This window comes from Oncorhynchus mykiss, chromosome 21 (genome assembly GCF_057628025.1).
Source record: "Oncorhynchus mykiss isolate SJ-2025 chromosome 21, ASM5762802v1, whole genome shotgun sequence".
NCBI classification, from domain to species: Eukaryota; Metazoa; Chordata; class Actinopteri; order Salmoniformes; family Salmonidae; genus Oncorhynchus; species Oncorhynchus mykiss.
In genome coordinates, this window is record NC_143042.1 from 40,863,067 (window position 1) to 40,880,242 (window position 17,176).

The 17,176-nt window shown below is 42.0% G+C and overlaps 1 protein-coding gene across 1 annotated transcript in view; it reads right to left on the reverse strand.

Annotated features, from left to right (window-relative positions):
- LOC110500599 (phospholipid-transporting ATPase ABCA1) overlaps nt 1-17,176 on the reverse strand; it is a 279,746-nt gene that overhangs the window by 131,667 nt on the left and 130,903 nt on the right. Inside the window, exons 22-24 of the mRNA XM_090214665.1 lie at nt 16,926-17,140; nt 15,223-15,301; nt 4,290-4,492 (exon numbers count right to left, since the gene is read on the reverse strand). Of these exons, the coding sequence (XP_090070791.1) occupies nt 4,290-4,492; nt 15,223-15,301; nt 16,926-17,140 (497 nt within the window). The remainder of the gene's footprint in view (nt 1-4,289; nt 4,493-15,222; nt 15,302-16,925; nt 17,141-17,176) is intronic.

Consider the following 17,176-nt stretch of genomic DNA (forward strand, 5'->3'; position numbering starts at 1 on the left):
ACAAGGCACTTCAAATAGGCCTATGCCACGTCAAGGGAACTTTAGCCTACTGTTCAGATGTGTTAAATGGAAGGTGCTGTCTTCATCATAAAAGGATTATAAAAGCAGATAGTATTTCAACCACATAAAATCTGCATCAAAGTAGACAAGTTGACTAACAAACAGCCTATCAAAATGACTTAAATTATGAGTAGAAGCATATCTAAATCAGGCAACAACCAAATAATCCTGCAACCCTGTCAAAAAAATTATTAGACTGTCTTTGATTGTGGCTTATAACATATTTTACATGGTTAGGGTCGGGTGGCGGCCTCAGATTTTCACTTTATCACATATAATCTGCGGTTGCGGCTGGGTTATTAGCAATTGCGGGCAGGTGCGGGTGAATAAACAGCTGACACGCGCAGTGGTGTAAAGTACTTAAGTAAAAATACGGACTTCACTATTTACATTTTTTGCCAGGTTTCACTTTCACTTCACTACATTCCTAAAAAGAATAATGTACTTTTTACTCCAATAATGTACTTTTTACTGACACCAAAAAGTAGTCGTTACATTTTGACAGGAAAATGGTCCAATTCACACACTTATCAAGAGAACATCCCTGGTCATCCCAATGCCTCTGATCTAGCGGACTCACTAAACACAAATGCTTTGTTTATAAATTCATGTCTGAGTGTTGTAGAGTGCCCCTGGCTATCTGTAAATGAATAAAAAACTGGAAATTGTGCAGTCTGGTTTGCATAATGTAAGGAATTAAAAATTATTAATACTTTTACTGTTAAAACTTAAGTATATTTTAGCAATTCCATTTACTTTTGATACTTAAGTATATTTAAAACAAAATAAGGTATTTATTTATTATTTATTACTCAAATGTATTACTCAAATATGACAAATGAGTACTTTCTCCACCACTGGACCCGCGCACTAGTACCACATGCACACACACACACACGGACACACACACACACACACACACACTAGAAATACCACCAACTGACATCTAATCTCCCTTCTCTAAGTAGATATATGCAGTAGACTCCACCAGCATAACCTTGTGTCTGAATGTGATACGTTGAAAAGGAATTATTCACAATGCCCGCAGGGCATCTTCATCTGACAAAAATTTCTGAGACATATTAGTTGTGTTTGACAACAGTAACTTAGTGGTATGTGCCTGCCTACAGACATAATCCAACACTATCCTTGGCATACTAAGCATTTGGTTTGTTCAGGAGAGAGCAGTGTGTGTGTGTGTGTGTGTGTGTGTGTGTGTGTGTGTGTGTGTGTGTGTGTGTGTGTGTGTGTGTGTGTGTTTCAAGTTTTTAAAGTTTTAAAGTACAGTCGTGGCCAAAGGTTTTGAGAATGACACAAATATAAATTTTCACAAAGTTTGCTGCTTCAGTGTCTTTAGATATTTTTGTCAGATATTACTATGGAATACTGAAGTATAATTACAAGCATTTCATAAGTGTCAAAGGCTTTTATTGACAACTACATGAAGTTGATGCAAAGAGTCAATATTTGCAATGTTGACCCTTCTTTTTCAAGACCTCTGCAATCTGCCCTGGCATGCTGTCAATTAACTTCTGGGCCACATCCTGACTGATGGGAGCCCATTCTTGCATAATCAATGCTTGGAGTTTGTCATAATTTGTGTTTTTTTGTTTGTCCACCCGCCTCTTGAGGGTTGACCACAAGTTCTCAATGGGATTAAGGTCTGGGGAGTTTCCTGGCCATGGACCCAAAATATCGATGTTTTGTACCCCAAGCCACTTAGTTATCACTTTTGCCTTATGGCAAGGTGCTCCATCATGCTGGAAAAGGCATTATTTCTCACCAAACTGTTCCTGGATGGTTGGGGGAAGTTGCTCTCGGAGGATGTGTTGGTACCATTCTTTATCCATGGCTGTGTTCTTAGGCAAAATTGTGAGTGAGCCCACTCCCTTGGCTGAGAAGCGACCCCACAAATGAATGGTCTCAGGATGCTTTACTGTTGGCATGACACAGAACTGATGGTAGAGCTCACCTTGTCTTCTCCGGACAAGCTTTTTTCCGGATGCCACAAACACTCGGAAAGGGGATTCAACAGAGAAAATGACTTTACACCAGTCCTCAGCAGTCCAATCCCTGTACCTTTTGCAGAATATCAGTCTGTCCTTGATGTTTTTCCTGGAGAGAAGTGGCTTCTTTGCTGCCCTTCTTGACACCAGGCCATATTCCAAAAGTCTTCGCCTCACTGTGCATGCAGATGCACTCACACCTGCCTGCTGCCATTCCTGAGCAAGTTCTGTACTGGTGGTGCCCCGATCCTGCAGCTGAATTGTTTTATTTCACCTTTATTTAACCAGGTAGGCTATTTGAGAACAAGTTCTTATTTACAACTGTGACCTGGCCAAGATAAAGCACAGTAGTTCGACACATACAACAACACAGAGTTACACATGGAATAAACAAACATACAGTCAATAATACAGTATAAAAAAGAAAAGTCTATATACAGTGAGTGCAAATGAGGTAAGATAAGGGAGGTACGGCAATAAATAGGCCATGGTGGCGAAGTAATTACAATAGAGCAATTAAACACTGGAGTGGTAGATGTGCAGAAGATGAATGTGCAAGTAGAGATGGGGTGCAAAAGAGCAAGATAAATAAATAAATAGACTACGGTGATGAGGTAGTTGGCTGTTAACAGTTGGGCTATGTACAGGTGCAGTGATCTGTGAGCTGCTCTGACTGCTGGTGCTTAAAGCTAGTGAAGGAGATATGTCTCCAGCTTCAGTGATTTTTGCAGTTCGTTCCAGTCATTGGCAGCAGAGAACTGGAAGGAAAGCGGCCAAATAAGGAATTGGCTTTGGGGGTGACCAGTGAGATATCCCTGCTGTAGCGCGTGCTACGAGTGGGTGCTGCTATGGTGACCAGTGAGCTGAGATAAGGTGGGGCTTTACCTAGCAGACATTTGTAGATGACCTGTAGCCAGTGGGTTTGGCGACAAGTATGAAGCGATGGCCAGCCAACGAGTGCGTACAGGTCGCAGTGGATTTGGTGACAAAACGGATGGCACTGTGATAGACTGCACCCAATTTGTTGAGTAGAGTGTTGGAGGCTACCCACCCTATTTTATAAATTACATTGCAGAAGTCGAGGATCAGTAGGATGGTCATTTTTACGAGGGTATGTTTGGCAGCATGAGTGAAGGATTCTTTGTTGTGAAATAGAAAGCCTATTCTAGATTTAATTTTGGATTGGAGAGGCTTAATGTGAGTCTGAAAGGAGAGTTTACAGTCTAACCAGACACCTAGGTATTTGTAGTTGTCCACATATTCTAAGTCAGAACCGTCCATAGTAGTGATGCTGGAGTCTGCCGTTGAGTCTGTTGAGGCTGCCGATAAGAATGTGGTGATTGACAGTCAAAAGCCTTGGCCAGGTCGATGAATACGGCTGCACGGTAAGTACTCTTATCGATGGCGGTTATATTATCGTTTAGGACCTTGATCGTGGCTGAGTTGTGCACCCATGACCAGCTCTGAAACCAGATTGCATAGCAGAGAAGGTACTACTTTAGGAGACGGTCCTTGCGCCTGCTGGACTTTCTTGGGCACCCTGAAGCCTTCTTCACAACAATTGAACTGCTCTCCTTGAAGTTCTTGATGATCCGATAAATGGTTGAATTAGGTGCAATCTTACTGGCAACAATATCCTTGCCTGTGAAGCCCTTTTTGTGCAATGCAATGATGACGGCACGTGTTTCCTTCCAGGTAACCATGGTTGACAGAGGAAGAACAGTGATTCCAAGCACCACCCTCCTTTTGAAGCTTCCAGTCTGTTATTCGAACTCAATCAGCATGACAGAGTGATCTCCAGCCTTGTCCTCATCAACACTCACACCTGTGTTAAAGAGAGAATCACTGACATAATGTCAGCTGGTCCTTTTGTGGCAGGGTTGAAATGCAGTGGACATGTTTTTTGGGGATTCAGTTAATTTGCATGTCAAAGAGGGACTTTGCAATTAATTGCAATTCATCTAATCACTCTTCATAACATTTTGGAGTATATGCAAATTGCCATCATACAAACTCAGGCAGCAGACTGTGAAAATGAATATTTGTGTCATTCTCAAAACTTTCGGCCACGACTGTACAGTGAAATTCCTTTCTTGCAAGCTCTAAACCCAACAATGCAGTGTGTATACGTGTGCGTGTGTATGCACTTGCATGTGAAGCTTGTGTGCGAGTCTGTGTATGTGATGCCTGCGTACATGCGTGTGTGTTTCGTCCGCCTCATACCTCCTCTAGTGTGGTATCCGAGATGCCGTAGTTGGTGAAGCCAATGTCAGCCATCTCCAGGTCCAGCTCTTTGAAAAGGAGGGCGAAGGTGCCATCCTTGGCCCCGCTGTAAGGCAGGATGTAGGTGATCTCCTGGCCGATGCTCTCCAGGAACACTGCCTCGGGAACATGCCGACGCACCAGCTTACTGACAGCTGTAAGCTCTACATGAAGTGAAACAGGAAGGACGACATGGATGTATGAAAAGGAAATACAGAAACAACAATATCTTATTGTTATGTCATATTGTTGTGCTTCATGTATGGTAACTGCCAAAATAAAATAAATGCTTAAATTAGGGATTCAAAGTATATTGAAAGCCGGTGCTTCCACACAGGTGTGGTTTCTGAGTTACTCCCATCATGCTTAGGGTCATGTAAAAAAATGCCCAGTTGCCCAATATTTTGGCTACCATGGTGTCACATCCCTCCAGTAGAGTTCCAGACACTTGTAGAATCTATGCTAAGGTGCATTGTAGCTGTTCTGCAGCTCGTGGTGGCCCAAAGTCCTTTTAAGACACCTTATGTTGGTGTTTCCTTTATTTTGGCAGTTACCTGTATTTCAATTCACATATTTAAAACCTGTTGGGGCACAAGGAGTTCCCTAAAGGGAACACCCCCTCCCATTCAGCTGAAAAAAATATTCTTTAGACATATTTAACTTTCACACATTAACAAGTCCAATAGAGCAAATGAAAGACAAACATCTTGTTAATCTACCCATCGTGTCCGATTTTTAAAATGTTTTACAGCGAAAACACAACATATATTTATGTTAGATGACCACCAAATTCAAAAACATACACAGCAATTTTTCACAGTCACAAAAGCATAAATATAGATAAAATGAATCACTAACCTTTGATTATCTCCATCAGATGACACTCATAGGACATCATGTTATACATGTATTGTGTGTTTTGTTCGATAATGTGCATATATGTAAACTGAGATTTTTATATATATATATATATATATATATATATATAAAAATCTCTGTTTACATTAGCGCGTTACGTGCAGTAATGTTTTGATTCCAAAACATCCGGTGATTTTGCAGAAATACTCACAATAAACATTGATAAAAGATGCAAGTGTTATTCACAGAATTAAAGACAAACGTATCCTCTATGCAACCGCTGTGTCAGATTTTTTTTTAAACTTTACAGAAAAATAATAATCTGAGAACGGCGCTCAGAACCCAAAGAAATAGCCGCCATTTTGGCGTCAACAGAAGCTACAAAAAACACTAAATATTCACTTACCTTTGAATATCTTCATCAGAAGGCAGTTCCAGGAATCCCAGTTCGACAATAAATGACTGATTTGTTCCATAAAGTTCCAAAAAGCCCATCATTTAGCCACTTGTTGTTAGCTTGTTCAGCCCAGCATTCAAGCCTCAAAAAGCACGAGCAATTCCTCCAGACAAAAACTCAAAAAGTTCCGTTACAGGTCGTAGAAACAAGTCAAATGATGTATGCAATCCATATTTAGGATGTTTTAAACATTAATCAGCAATAAGGTTCCAACTGGAGAATTTCATTGTCTGAAGAAACGTATTGGAACTCAAGAACACTCTTGTGACCGCCTGCAATGAGACTGAGGCTTTCTTCCAGATCACCTACTCAAAGAGCTATTATGAGCCCCTCCTTTCTAATAGAATCATACAACCAGAATCTAAAGACGGTGACATCTTGTGGAAGCCCTAGGAAGTGCATGCTCATCCATATCTAAGATGGACATCAAATGGCACTGTTTTTCAAAATTGAGTTCTCACTTCCTGTTTGGATTTCTTCTCAGAATTTTGTCTGCCATATGAGTTCTGTTATACTCACAGACATAATTCAAACCGTTTTAGAAACTTCAGAGTGTTTTCTATCCACCAGTAATAATATGCATATATTCCCATCTGGGAAAGAGTAGGAGGCAGTTTACTCTGGGCACGCATTTCATCCAAAAGTGTATATGCTGCCCCCTAGCCCCAACAGCTTTTAAAAGTGAATACACTGCATTTAGAATCATTGAGGACAACAACAAATAGTTTTTCAAAAGTGGTGAATCTGTTTCTCATCAAGGGTCATCATCAGAGTTAAGGGACACTGGGTTTTTTGAGTTTTGCATAAACCGGCAAAACATAGCTATGGAAGATTTCAAAATCTCCAAAGAGAGACCAAAATTGCTGTATCTTGTTAGTTCCTCATCATAAGCGCTTTGAGATTGTAATGAAAAGCACTATAAAAGTGTAATTCATTATTATCATCATCACGATATCTAAAGAGCAAATCTCAAATGATCATAAGTACATAAGGAACAAGGTTTCATTTGGGATGCAGCCCAAGAAAACATCACCACCTCCAATTGATTTTTATATATATATATATTTTGCCAGGTAAGTTGACTGAGAATACGTTCTCACTTACAGCAACAGCCAGGGGAATAGTTACAGGGGATGAATGAGCCAATTGGAGGCTGTGGATGATTAGGTGATTATGATTATTGTGTTATTGACAGTATGTTTGTTTATCTCATGTGCAACTCTGTGTTGTTGTTTTTCTCGCACTGCTTTGCTTTATCTTGGCCAGGTCGCAGTTGTAAATGAGATCTTGTTCTCAACTGGCCTACCAAGTTAAATAAGGTGAAAAAATTGTGAATTTAGCCAGGACACCAGGGTTAAAACTCCTACTCTTACAATAAGTGTCATGGGATCTTTAGTGAACACAGAGAGTCATGACACCCGTTTAACATCACATCCGAAAGACGGCACCCTGCAATGTCCCCCATCTCTGCCCTGGAGCATTGTGATACTTTATTAGACCAGAGGAAAGAGTGCCTCCTACTGCCCCTCCAACACTACTTATAGCAGCATCTGGTCTCCCATCCAGCGACCAACCCTGCTAAGCATCAGAGTCAAGCCAGCAGTGGGATGCAGGGTGGTATGCTGCTGGCATATATAACTACAGCTGCTTAACCAAGTGAGACCTTGGCTTTATGAGGAGGTCAGAAACCGGATCGTCTTCACACATTTGGCTTAACTACTTGTGTGTAGTTTAGTTGTAATACAAAGGGGTTGTCATTGTTTGAATTATGATATAAACTCAGCAAATAAATAAACGTCCTCTCACTGTCAACTGCAAATATTTTCAGCAAACTTAACATGTGTAAATATTTGTATGAACATAAGATTCAACAACTTAGACATAAACTGAACAAGTTCCACTGACATGTGACTAACATAAATGGAATAATGTGTCCCTGAACAAAGGGGGGTCAAAATCAAAAGTAACAGTCAGTATCTGAGGGTGCAGGCCAGGCAGCAGGCTGTTAGCCAGCCTGCCAGCATAGTGGAGTCTGCCACTAGCACAGTCAGTGTAGTCAGCTCAGCTATCACCATTGAGACCGTGTCTGTGCCTCGACCTAGGTTGGGCAAAACTAAACATGGCGGTGTTCGCCTTAGTAATCTCACTAGGATAAAGACCACCTCCATTCCTGTCATTATTGAAAGAGATCATGATACCTCACATCTCACAATAGGGCTACTTAATGTTAGATCCCTTACTTCAAAGGCAATTATAGTCAATTAACTAATCACTGATCATAATCTTGATGTGATTGACCTGACTGAAACATGGCTTAAGCCTGATGAATTTACTGTGTTAAATGAGGCCTCACCTCCTGGCTACACTAGTGACCATATCCCCCGTGCATCCCGCAAAGGCGGAGGTGTTGCTAACATTTACGATAGCAAATTTCAATTTACAAAAAAAAATATGGCGTTTTCTTCTTTTGAGCTTCTAGTCATGAAATCTGTGCAACCTACTCAATCACTTTTTATAGCTACTGTTTACAGGCCTCCTGGGCCATATACAGCGTTCTTCACTGAGTTCCCTGAATTTCTATCGGACCTTGTAGTCATAGCAGATAATATTCTAATCTTTGGTGACTTTAATATTCACATGGAAAAGTCCACAGACCCACTCCAAAAGGCTTTCGGAGCCATCATCGACTCAGTGGGTTTTGTCCAACATGTCTCTGGACCCACTGTCACACTCTGGACCTAGTTTTGTCCCATGGAATAAATGTTGTGGATCTTAATGTTTTTCCTCATAATCCTGGACTATCGGACCACCATTTTATTACGTTTGCAATTGCAACAAATAATCTGCTCAGAACCCAACCAAGGACCATCAAAAGTCGTGCTATAAATTCACAGACAACACAAAGATTCCTTGATGTCCTTCCAGATTCCCTCTGTCTACCCAAGGACGCCAGAGGACAAAAATCAGTTAACCACTTAACTGAGGAACTCAATTTAACCTTGCACAATACCCTAGATGCAGTTGCACACCTAAAAACGAAAAACATTTCTCATAAGAAACTAGCTCCCTGGTACACAGAAAATACCCGAGCTCTGAAGCAAGCTTCCAGAAAATTGGAACGGAAATGGCGCCACACCAAACTGGAAGTCTTCCGACTAGCTTGGAAAGACAGTACCGAAGAGCCCTTACTGCTGCTCGATCATCCTATTTTTCTAACTTAATTGAGGAAAATAAGATCAATCTGAAATTCCTTTTTGATACTGTCGGAAAGCTAACTAAAAAGCAGCATTCCCCAAGAGAGGATGACTTTCACTTTAGCAGTGATAAATTCATGAACTTCTTTGAGGAAAAAATTATGATTATTAGAAAGCAAATTATGGACTCCTCTTTAAATATGCGTATTCCTTCAAAGCTCGGTTGTCCTGAGACTGCACAACTCTGCCAGGACCTAGGATCAAGAGAGACGCTCAAGTGTTTTAGTACTATATCTCTTGACACAATGATGAAAATAATCATGGCCTCTAAACCTTCAAGCTGCAAGCTACAGCTATTCCAACTAAACTACTGAAAGAGCTGCTTCCTGTGTGCTTGGCCCTCCTATGTTGAACATAATAAACGGCTCTCTATCCACCGGATGTGTACCAAACTCACTAATAGTGGCAGTAATAAAGCCTCTCTTAAAAAAGCCAGACCTTGACCCAGAAAATATAAAAAACTATCGGCCTATATCGAATCTTCCATTCCTCTCAAAAATTTAAAAAAAGGCTGTTGCGCAGCAACTCACTGCCTTCCTGAAGACAAACAATGTATACGAAATGCTTCAGTCTGGTTTTAGACCCCATCATAGCACTGAGACGGCACTTGTGAAGGTGGTAAATTACATTTTAATGGCATCGGACCGAGGCTCTGCATCTGTCCTCGTGCTCCTAGACCTTAGTGCTGCTTTTGATACCATCGATCACCACATTCTTTTGGAGAGATTGGAAACCCAAATTGGTCTACACGGACAAGTTCTGGCCTGGTTTAGATCTTATCTGTCGGAAAGATATCAGTTTGTCTCTGTGAATGGTTTGTCCTCTGACAAATCAACTGTAAATTTCGGTGTTCCTCAAGGTTCCGTTTTAGGACCACTATTGTTTTCACTATATATTTTACCTCTTGGGAATGTTATTCGAAAACATAATGTTAACTTTCACTGCTATGCGGATAACACACAGCTGTACATTTCAATGAAACATGGTGAAGCCCCGAAATTGCCCTTGCTAGAAGCATGTGTTTCAGACAAAAGGAAGTGGATGGCTGCAAACGTTCTACTTTTAAACTTGGACAAAACAGAGATGCTTGTCCTAGGTCCCAAGAAACAAAGAGATCTTCTGTTGAATCTGACAATTAATCTTAATGGTTGTACAGTCGTCTCAAATAAAACTGTGAAGGACCTCGGCGTTACTCTGGACCCTGATCTCTCTTTTGAAGAACATATCAAGACCATTTCAAGGACAGCTTTTTTCCATCTACGTAACATTGCAAAAATGTGAAACTTTCTGTCCAAAAATGATGCAGAACAATTAATCCATGCTTTTGTCACTTCTAGGTTAGACTACTGCAATGCTCTACTTTCCGGCTACCCGGATAAAGCACTAAATAAACTTCAGTTAGTGCTAAATACGGCTGCTAGAATCCTGACTAGAACCAAAAAATTTGATCATATTACTCCAGTGCTAGCCTCCCTACACTTGCTTCCTGTAAAAGCAAGGGCTGATTTCAAGGTTTTACTGCTAACCTACAAAGCATTACATGGGCTTGCTCCTACCTATCTCTCTGATTTGGTCCTGCCGTACATACCTACGCGTACGCTACGGTCACAAGACGCAGGCCTCCTAATTGTCCCTAGAATTTCTAAGCAAACAGCTGGAGGCAGGGCTTTCTCCTATAGAGCTCAATTTTTATGGAACGGTCTGCCTACCCATGTCAGAGACCGAAACTCGGTCTCAACCTTTAAGTCTTTACTGAAGACTCATCTCTTCAGTGGGTCATATGATTGAGTGTAGTCTGGCACAGGAGTGGAAAGGTGAACGGAAAGGCTCTGGAGCAACAAACCGCCCTTGCTGTCTCTGCCTGGGATGGTTCCCCTCTTTCCACTGGGATTCTCTGCCTCTAACCCTATTACAGGGGCTGAGTCACTGGCTTACTGGGGCTCTCTCATGCCGTCCCTGGAAGGGGTGCGTCACCTGAGTGGGTTGATTCACTGATGTAGTCATCCTGTCTGGGTTGGCACCCCCCCTTGGGTTGTGCCATGGCGGAGATCTTTGTGGGCTATACTCAGCCTTGTCTCAGGATGGTAAGTTGGTGGTTGAAGATATCCCTCTAGTGGTGTGGGGGCTGTGCTTTGGCAAAGTGGGTGGGGTTATATCCTTCCTGTTTGGCCCTGTCCGGGGGTGTCCTCGGATGGGGCCACAGTGTCTCCTGACCCCTCCTGTCTCAGCCTCCAGTATTTATGCTGCAGTAGTTTATGTGTCGGGGGGCTAGGGTCAGTTTGTTATATCTGGAGTACTTCTCCTGTCCTAAATCGGTGTCCTGTGTGGATCTAAGTGTGCATTCTCTAATTATCTCCTTCTCTCTTTCTTTCTCTCTCTCGGAGGACCTGAGCCCTAGGACCATGCCCCAGGACTACCTAACATGATGACTCCTTGCTATTCCCAGTCCACCTGGCCGTGCTGCTGCTCCAGTTTCAACTGTTCTGCCTTATTATTATTCGACCATGCTGGTCATTTATGAACATTTGAACATCTTGGCCATGTTCTGTTATAATCTCCACCCGGCACAGCCAGAAGAGGACTGCCCCCCCACATAGCCTGGTTCCTCTCTAGGTTTCTTCCTAGGTTTTGGCCTTTCTAGGGAGTTTTTCCTAGCCACCGTGCTTCTACACCTGCATTGCTTGCTGTTTGGGGTTTTAGGCTGGGTTTCTGTACAGCACTTTGAGATATCAGCTGATGTACGAAGGGCTATATAAATACATTTGATGTGGTGATAAATCTGGTGTGGCCAACAGTTGCATTAAGTACTGCAGTGCATCTCCTCCTCATGGACTGCACCAGATTTGCCAGTTCTTGCTTTGAGATGTTACCCCTCTCTTCCACCAAGGCACCTGCAAGTTCACAGACATTTCTGGGGGCAATGGCCCTAGCCCTCACCCTCAGATCCAACAGGTCCAAGATGTGCTCAATGGGATTGAGATCCGGGCTCTTCGCTGGCCATGGCAGAACACTGACATTCCTGTCTTGCAGGAAATCACGCACAGAACAAGCAGTATGGCTGGTGGCATTTTCATGCTGGAGCCTCATGTCAGGATGAGCCTGCAGGAAGGGTACCACATGAGGGAGGAGAATGTCTTCCCCTTGTTGCCATCCTGTACCTGTCCCGAAGGCGTGATGTTCAGGTATATACCGATTCTGTGCAGGTGTTGTTACATGTGGTCTGCCACTGCGAGGACGATCAGCTGTCCGTCCTGTCTCCCTGTAGCACTGTCTTAGGCATCTCACAGCAATTTATTGCCCTGGTCACATCTGCAGTCCTCATGCCTCCTTGCAGCATGCCTAAGGCACGTTCACGCAGATGAGCAGGGACCCTGGGCATCTTTCTTGTGGGGTTTTTCAGACTCAGTAGAAAGACCTCTTTAGTATCCTAAGTTTTCATAACTGTGACCTTAATTGCCTACCGTCTGCAAGCTCTTTTTTCGACCGTTCGACTGGTGCATGTTCATTAATTGTTTATGGTTCATTGAACAACCATGGGAGACAGTGTTTAAACCCTTTACAATGAAGATCTGTGAAGTTATTTGGATTTTTACGAATTATCTTTGAAAGACAGGGTCCTGAAAAGGGGATGTTTCTTTTTTTGCTGAGTTTATTTGTCACATGCTGTACTGTATATTTGTCATGTACAACTGTGTTGTGTTTAAGTCTAAAAATGACATACACAGACAATTCTATAGAGGGAATGTGATTTAATATATCTTTGGAAGGTCGCTGTGTTTTTAAGTTACGCTGTGTTGTTTTAGGTAGTTTGGTTATGGATTAAAATGAAGCCATGTCATTATATTCATACATACTCACCCTCACTCCCACCGTCACACTCACTCTCACCCTTACGCTCATCATCAATAGAAATCCAGTCTTTTTTCCCACATGATATGTACAATCCAGTCCCACATCCAATCGCTTTGATCCTTGATCATGATTCCAAGTCAAAAATTGAATTTAAAAGACCAAGGCTGCTCTACTACTGATTAGGCCTCTGGTCAGTACTGACTCTGGTTGGGAAATCAGACCGACTAGCTAGTGTCACAGATCTCTGAGAGAGAGAGAGAGAGAGAGAGAGAGAGAGAGAGAGCGAGCGAGAGAGAGAGAACTGACTCTGGTTGGGAAATCAGACCCACTAGCTAGTGTCACAGATATCAGAGAGAGAGAGAGAGAGAGAGCGAGAGAGCGAGAGAGAGAGAGAGAGAGAGAGAGAGAGAGAGAGAGAACTGACTGGTTGGGAAATCAGACCCACTAGCTAGTGTCACAGATCTCAGAGAGAGAGAGAGAGAGCGAGAGAGAGAGAGAGAGAGAGAGAGAGAGAGAGAGAGAGAGGAGAGAGAGGACTAGAGTACTTAGAGATGTCACTGTCACCTGAAAAGGAGCAGACAATCAACTGCTGACATGACATTCTACAGCCAGTCAGACTTTTAGCCCCTCCTTCTTCTCTCTTTCCTGTGATAGCTGATGTGTGGTGGTGAGATCCACAACGTCCAATTTTAAAGTGGAACTGACAGCATTTAGCAAGATTAGATTTGATTAAAATATGTTTATATTCACCCCAGGAAGAATATGGCACTTAAAAAATATATATCTGACAAGCCAGCACTTAGATATGGTCATTTTCACATTTTCATAAATTCTTAAAAAATTTGGGAATTACTTATACTAAGGCATTTTCTGAAAATTCTTTAGCAATATAGAGTTGGAAAGCGGCCATGCGTTTGGACAATTAATAGATCCTGCAGTAAATAAAACCTAAAAAAAAAACATTTGTCCCGTCCAGGACTGGAGTCCATGCAGACCGATACGCCATAGCCAATCAGAGCTACAGTAGGCCTTTATGCAAACAAGCCATTTGCCACACGGGCAAGCCATCATTCACTTAGAACTGGACTGTTTGTTTACAGGCAGTTGCAACAGCTTGACTTTAGATCATTACAACGCATTCGCCAAAAGCCACAAAATACACCTGAATGGATTTCTGCAAATATGTAAACACCCCGGGAGTCCTCTTACATTTGGTAACTTTACAATCCTATTGATCAAACAACCATGAAAGGTAGGCTCTCTCTCCCTCAGTTATGCACATCAACAACAACAATATCAACAACTGATGCTAGCCTGAGCAAGATGAGCTAAAATCTCAGTAAGGAACATTAGATAAACCCTCTCAAACTTTTTCCTCTTGTTGGCCGTCAAAAATTACACTGAAACGATGGGGAATTGTAGCCTACTCATCCTTCTGCAGCTTGCCTAGTCCCAACCAAGCACCCAAGCTAACTGGCTAAAGTTGGCTAGCTTGCTAATTCCAGACACAAATGAGAGAACATCTCACTGACCATTTTACTCACCCTAGCAGAGCTGGTTAGACTGTTTACATGTTATCTAGAGCGTTCGTGACTACTTTTTTGCCTATGTTTACTGACACCGGTCATATTCAGTGGCTGTTGCGCATTCATAATTTCATCAGTTATTCTGCACTCTGGCACACAGACAAGAGTGCTCTGATATCGGAGTAGATAGCCAGAGTGAATTTGCGAATGCAAGAGATATGTTAACTGTATAACACAGTCGTTCAGGTTCTTGCTAGCTAACCAAATGACACCTGCATCTCTAGCTGTGTATAGACACCGAAGAACGATATGAGGGGAAAAGTCAGTCACGCACCCACTCCTCCAATGACATGAGCCACGTTATGACTGCCTTATAGTCATTGCCTTTGCTAGTTTGATTGTATTGACATTCCCAGCCTTAGTTAAATTAGTCTGTTTTTGTCCAAAATATTGAGTCAATGAAACTGAAACAGTGCATCCTGAATGGAGGCAGCAAACAATGTACCATTTCTTGGACTACCAAGAAATGCATTGGTGAATTATATCATGCATTGAACTGCATCCATCTACTCTGACAACAATGCCTTAGTGTACGTCATGAAACGCTTAGTCAAATATAACCTATTTTTAAAACCTCTTATATAATTGGTTATGTAGGATAAAATACAAATTTGATATTTTTGAATGATATTATGATTGTCTGTTTTGTATCTGTAAAGAAGCTCAAACTCTCTCAGTTCCACTTTAAGTGCTTTGAGTACTTGAAAAAGCACTATTATGAACTCATGATATGTTGGCTGAGCAAATAATATGATGTATGTATGGTGTTCATATTAGGACAGCCTCAGTCTCAGTAGGACTTCTAGTCATTTATTCAATTACATTATTAGTTTGGATATAGCCAAATATAATATGGATAAATTAGGTGGTGTTATTGCTGGTTCTACCTGTGGGGTCAGAGTTGCTCCAGTTCTGGCTTGCAATCCCTTCATCCAGACTGGTTCTCCTCAAGGGCTCATCCGTCTCCTATTAGAGAGAAATGTTAAAGTATTCATCATTACGGTAGAGCTCTCAGACTGATTATCACCTCCACAATTCTCCCCTCATATCTCATATTAATGGAATTACCACAGTGATCCAACTCGTTAGTGTTTCATTAGAGCTAAGTTTGGCTGTCAGCACCAACAGATGCTGTACTTACCATATACCGAGAAGTTGTAAGGGGGATCCACTACAAACCATCATAAACTGTATAAGTTGCCCATATTAGGGCAGCCTCAGCAGGCCTGCTGAGATTGGAAGAAGTCATACTAAGACTGAGGCTATCCTAATATGGACACCGCACATGTATCATATTATTCACTCAACCATCGTATCATGAGTTCATGATATGAACTCATTTAATTTAGCAAATACAAAATCCCATATATAATGAGTAACCTGGCCAGAGACCTGAAGACGTGTGTTATCTACCCCAAGCTAAAGCCTAAGATTTAGCTCAATGTGATAACACAGTGGTGCAGGCGACCCAAGTTTGAAAACCTGGATGGTAGCATTGGCACAACTTTCCAGTCAACGGACAGAATGGGCAGCATTAAATTAGGTTTTTATGAGAACTACAGGCCAAGTCCTAAGGCTTATGCTTAGCTGCTGTCTGCACCAGTGGGCTGATGTAGCAAGTCATTTTGGGGGAGCATGAAGGCTCTCTTTGCAAAATGTGTTTGTTTGTTCTTACTATGATTTTTTTTTCTTTTTTTTTACAAATTACTCCACTCTCCACAAAGGCCCTGTAGACTAATGGTAATTGCTGTAACCCTGCTTGCATCGGTGCATCTAGTTAATTTGCTCCTATTGATTAAAACCGTGTGCAAGGCACTGCAAGGAGCTAGATCAAGAAACTCGTTCCCCCCCTCCCTCATGACAATTAGTATCATCCAGTGCGGAGGTGTCTGCCAATTGTCATGCTGGGGGAGACTAAACACAGATCATTACAGGGGAGGGCAACTTTCACTCTGGAAAGTCACAGGAATCTTGTCGATAATGGAGTGTGTGGCAAATGTTGCTGATGTGTCTTAGAGCTTACTATTGGAGTGCTTCCCGCCAGATGCAAAAAGTCAAACAAATGATCATTATCGGTGAATTATAGATTGGTGTCATGATGTTTTCCAATGTGGGATCAGACATCAATATGCACCAGAGTTACATGTTTAGCTCACATTGGCCAAATGAAACTATGGTGAAAACTCATAGCCAATCAAAATGAAACAAAAGTTGGGATTTTTTTTGCTGGGTAACACTTGCTTATCTGTCATTTTCGATACCAAAGTGTCATGTGTGGAGTTCACCCAGCTCCATCATTTCCTAAATAGAGAACCATTTTTCATTTTGTTATTTCAACTGTTATTAGCAATCATATTGATTTGTTATCAATACAACACGAGAACAAAATGTCATAGTCCCAAAACAGACAGCAAAATGCAGCAGTTTTTTTAGTATTTACCTTGGTCTGGTGTGATGTTTCCTGATGTTTCCCCTAGGTACAGATTGAGGATCAGATTCCCCTCACCTATTCCAAACCTTTAACCTATGTTAAAATGCAAAACTGACCCAAGATCAGTGTCTAGGGCCATCTTCACCCTACTCCATTTACCTCTTTCTCCTGGCCCTGCTTGACTCCGCTGCGCTCGTTGGTAATTTGCTCATTTCCGGCCTTGACCAGAGTGAGGTAGTAGCCACTGCCAAAGTATTTTTTCAGGAACAGGGAGGAGCCGTAACAACACATCTTGCCGTGAGAGATAATGGCAATGCGGTCTCCCAAGATGTCGGCCTCATCCATGTGATGAGTGGAGAGGATGATTGTGCGACCTGCGGGGGAAAGATGGAGCCAACAAAACTATTGAT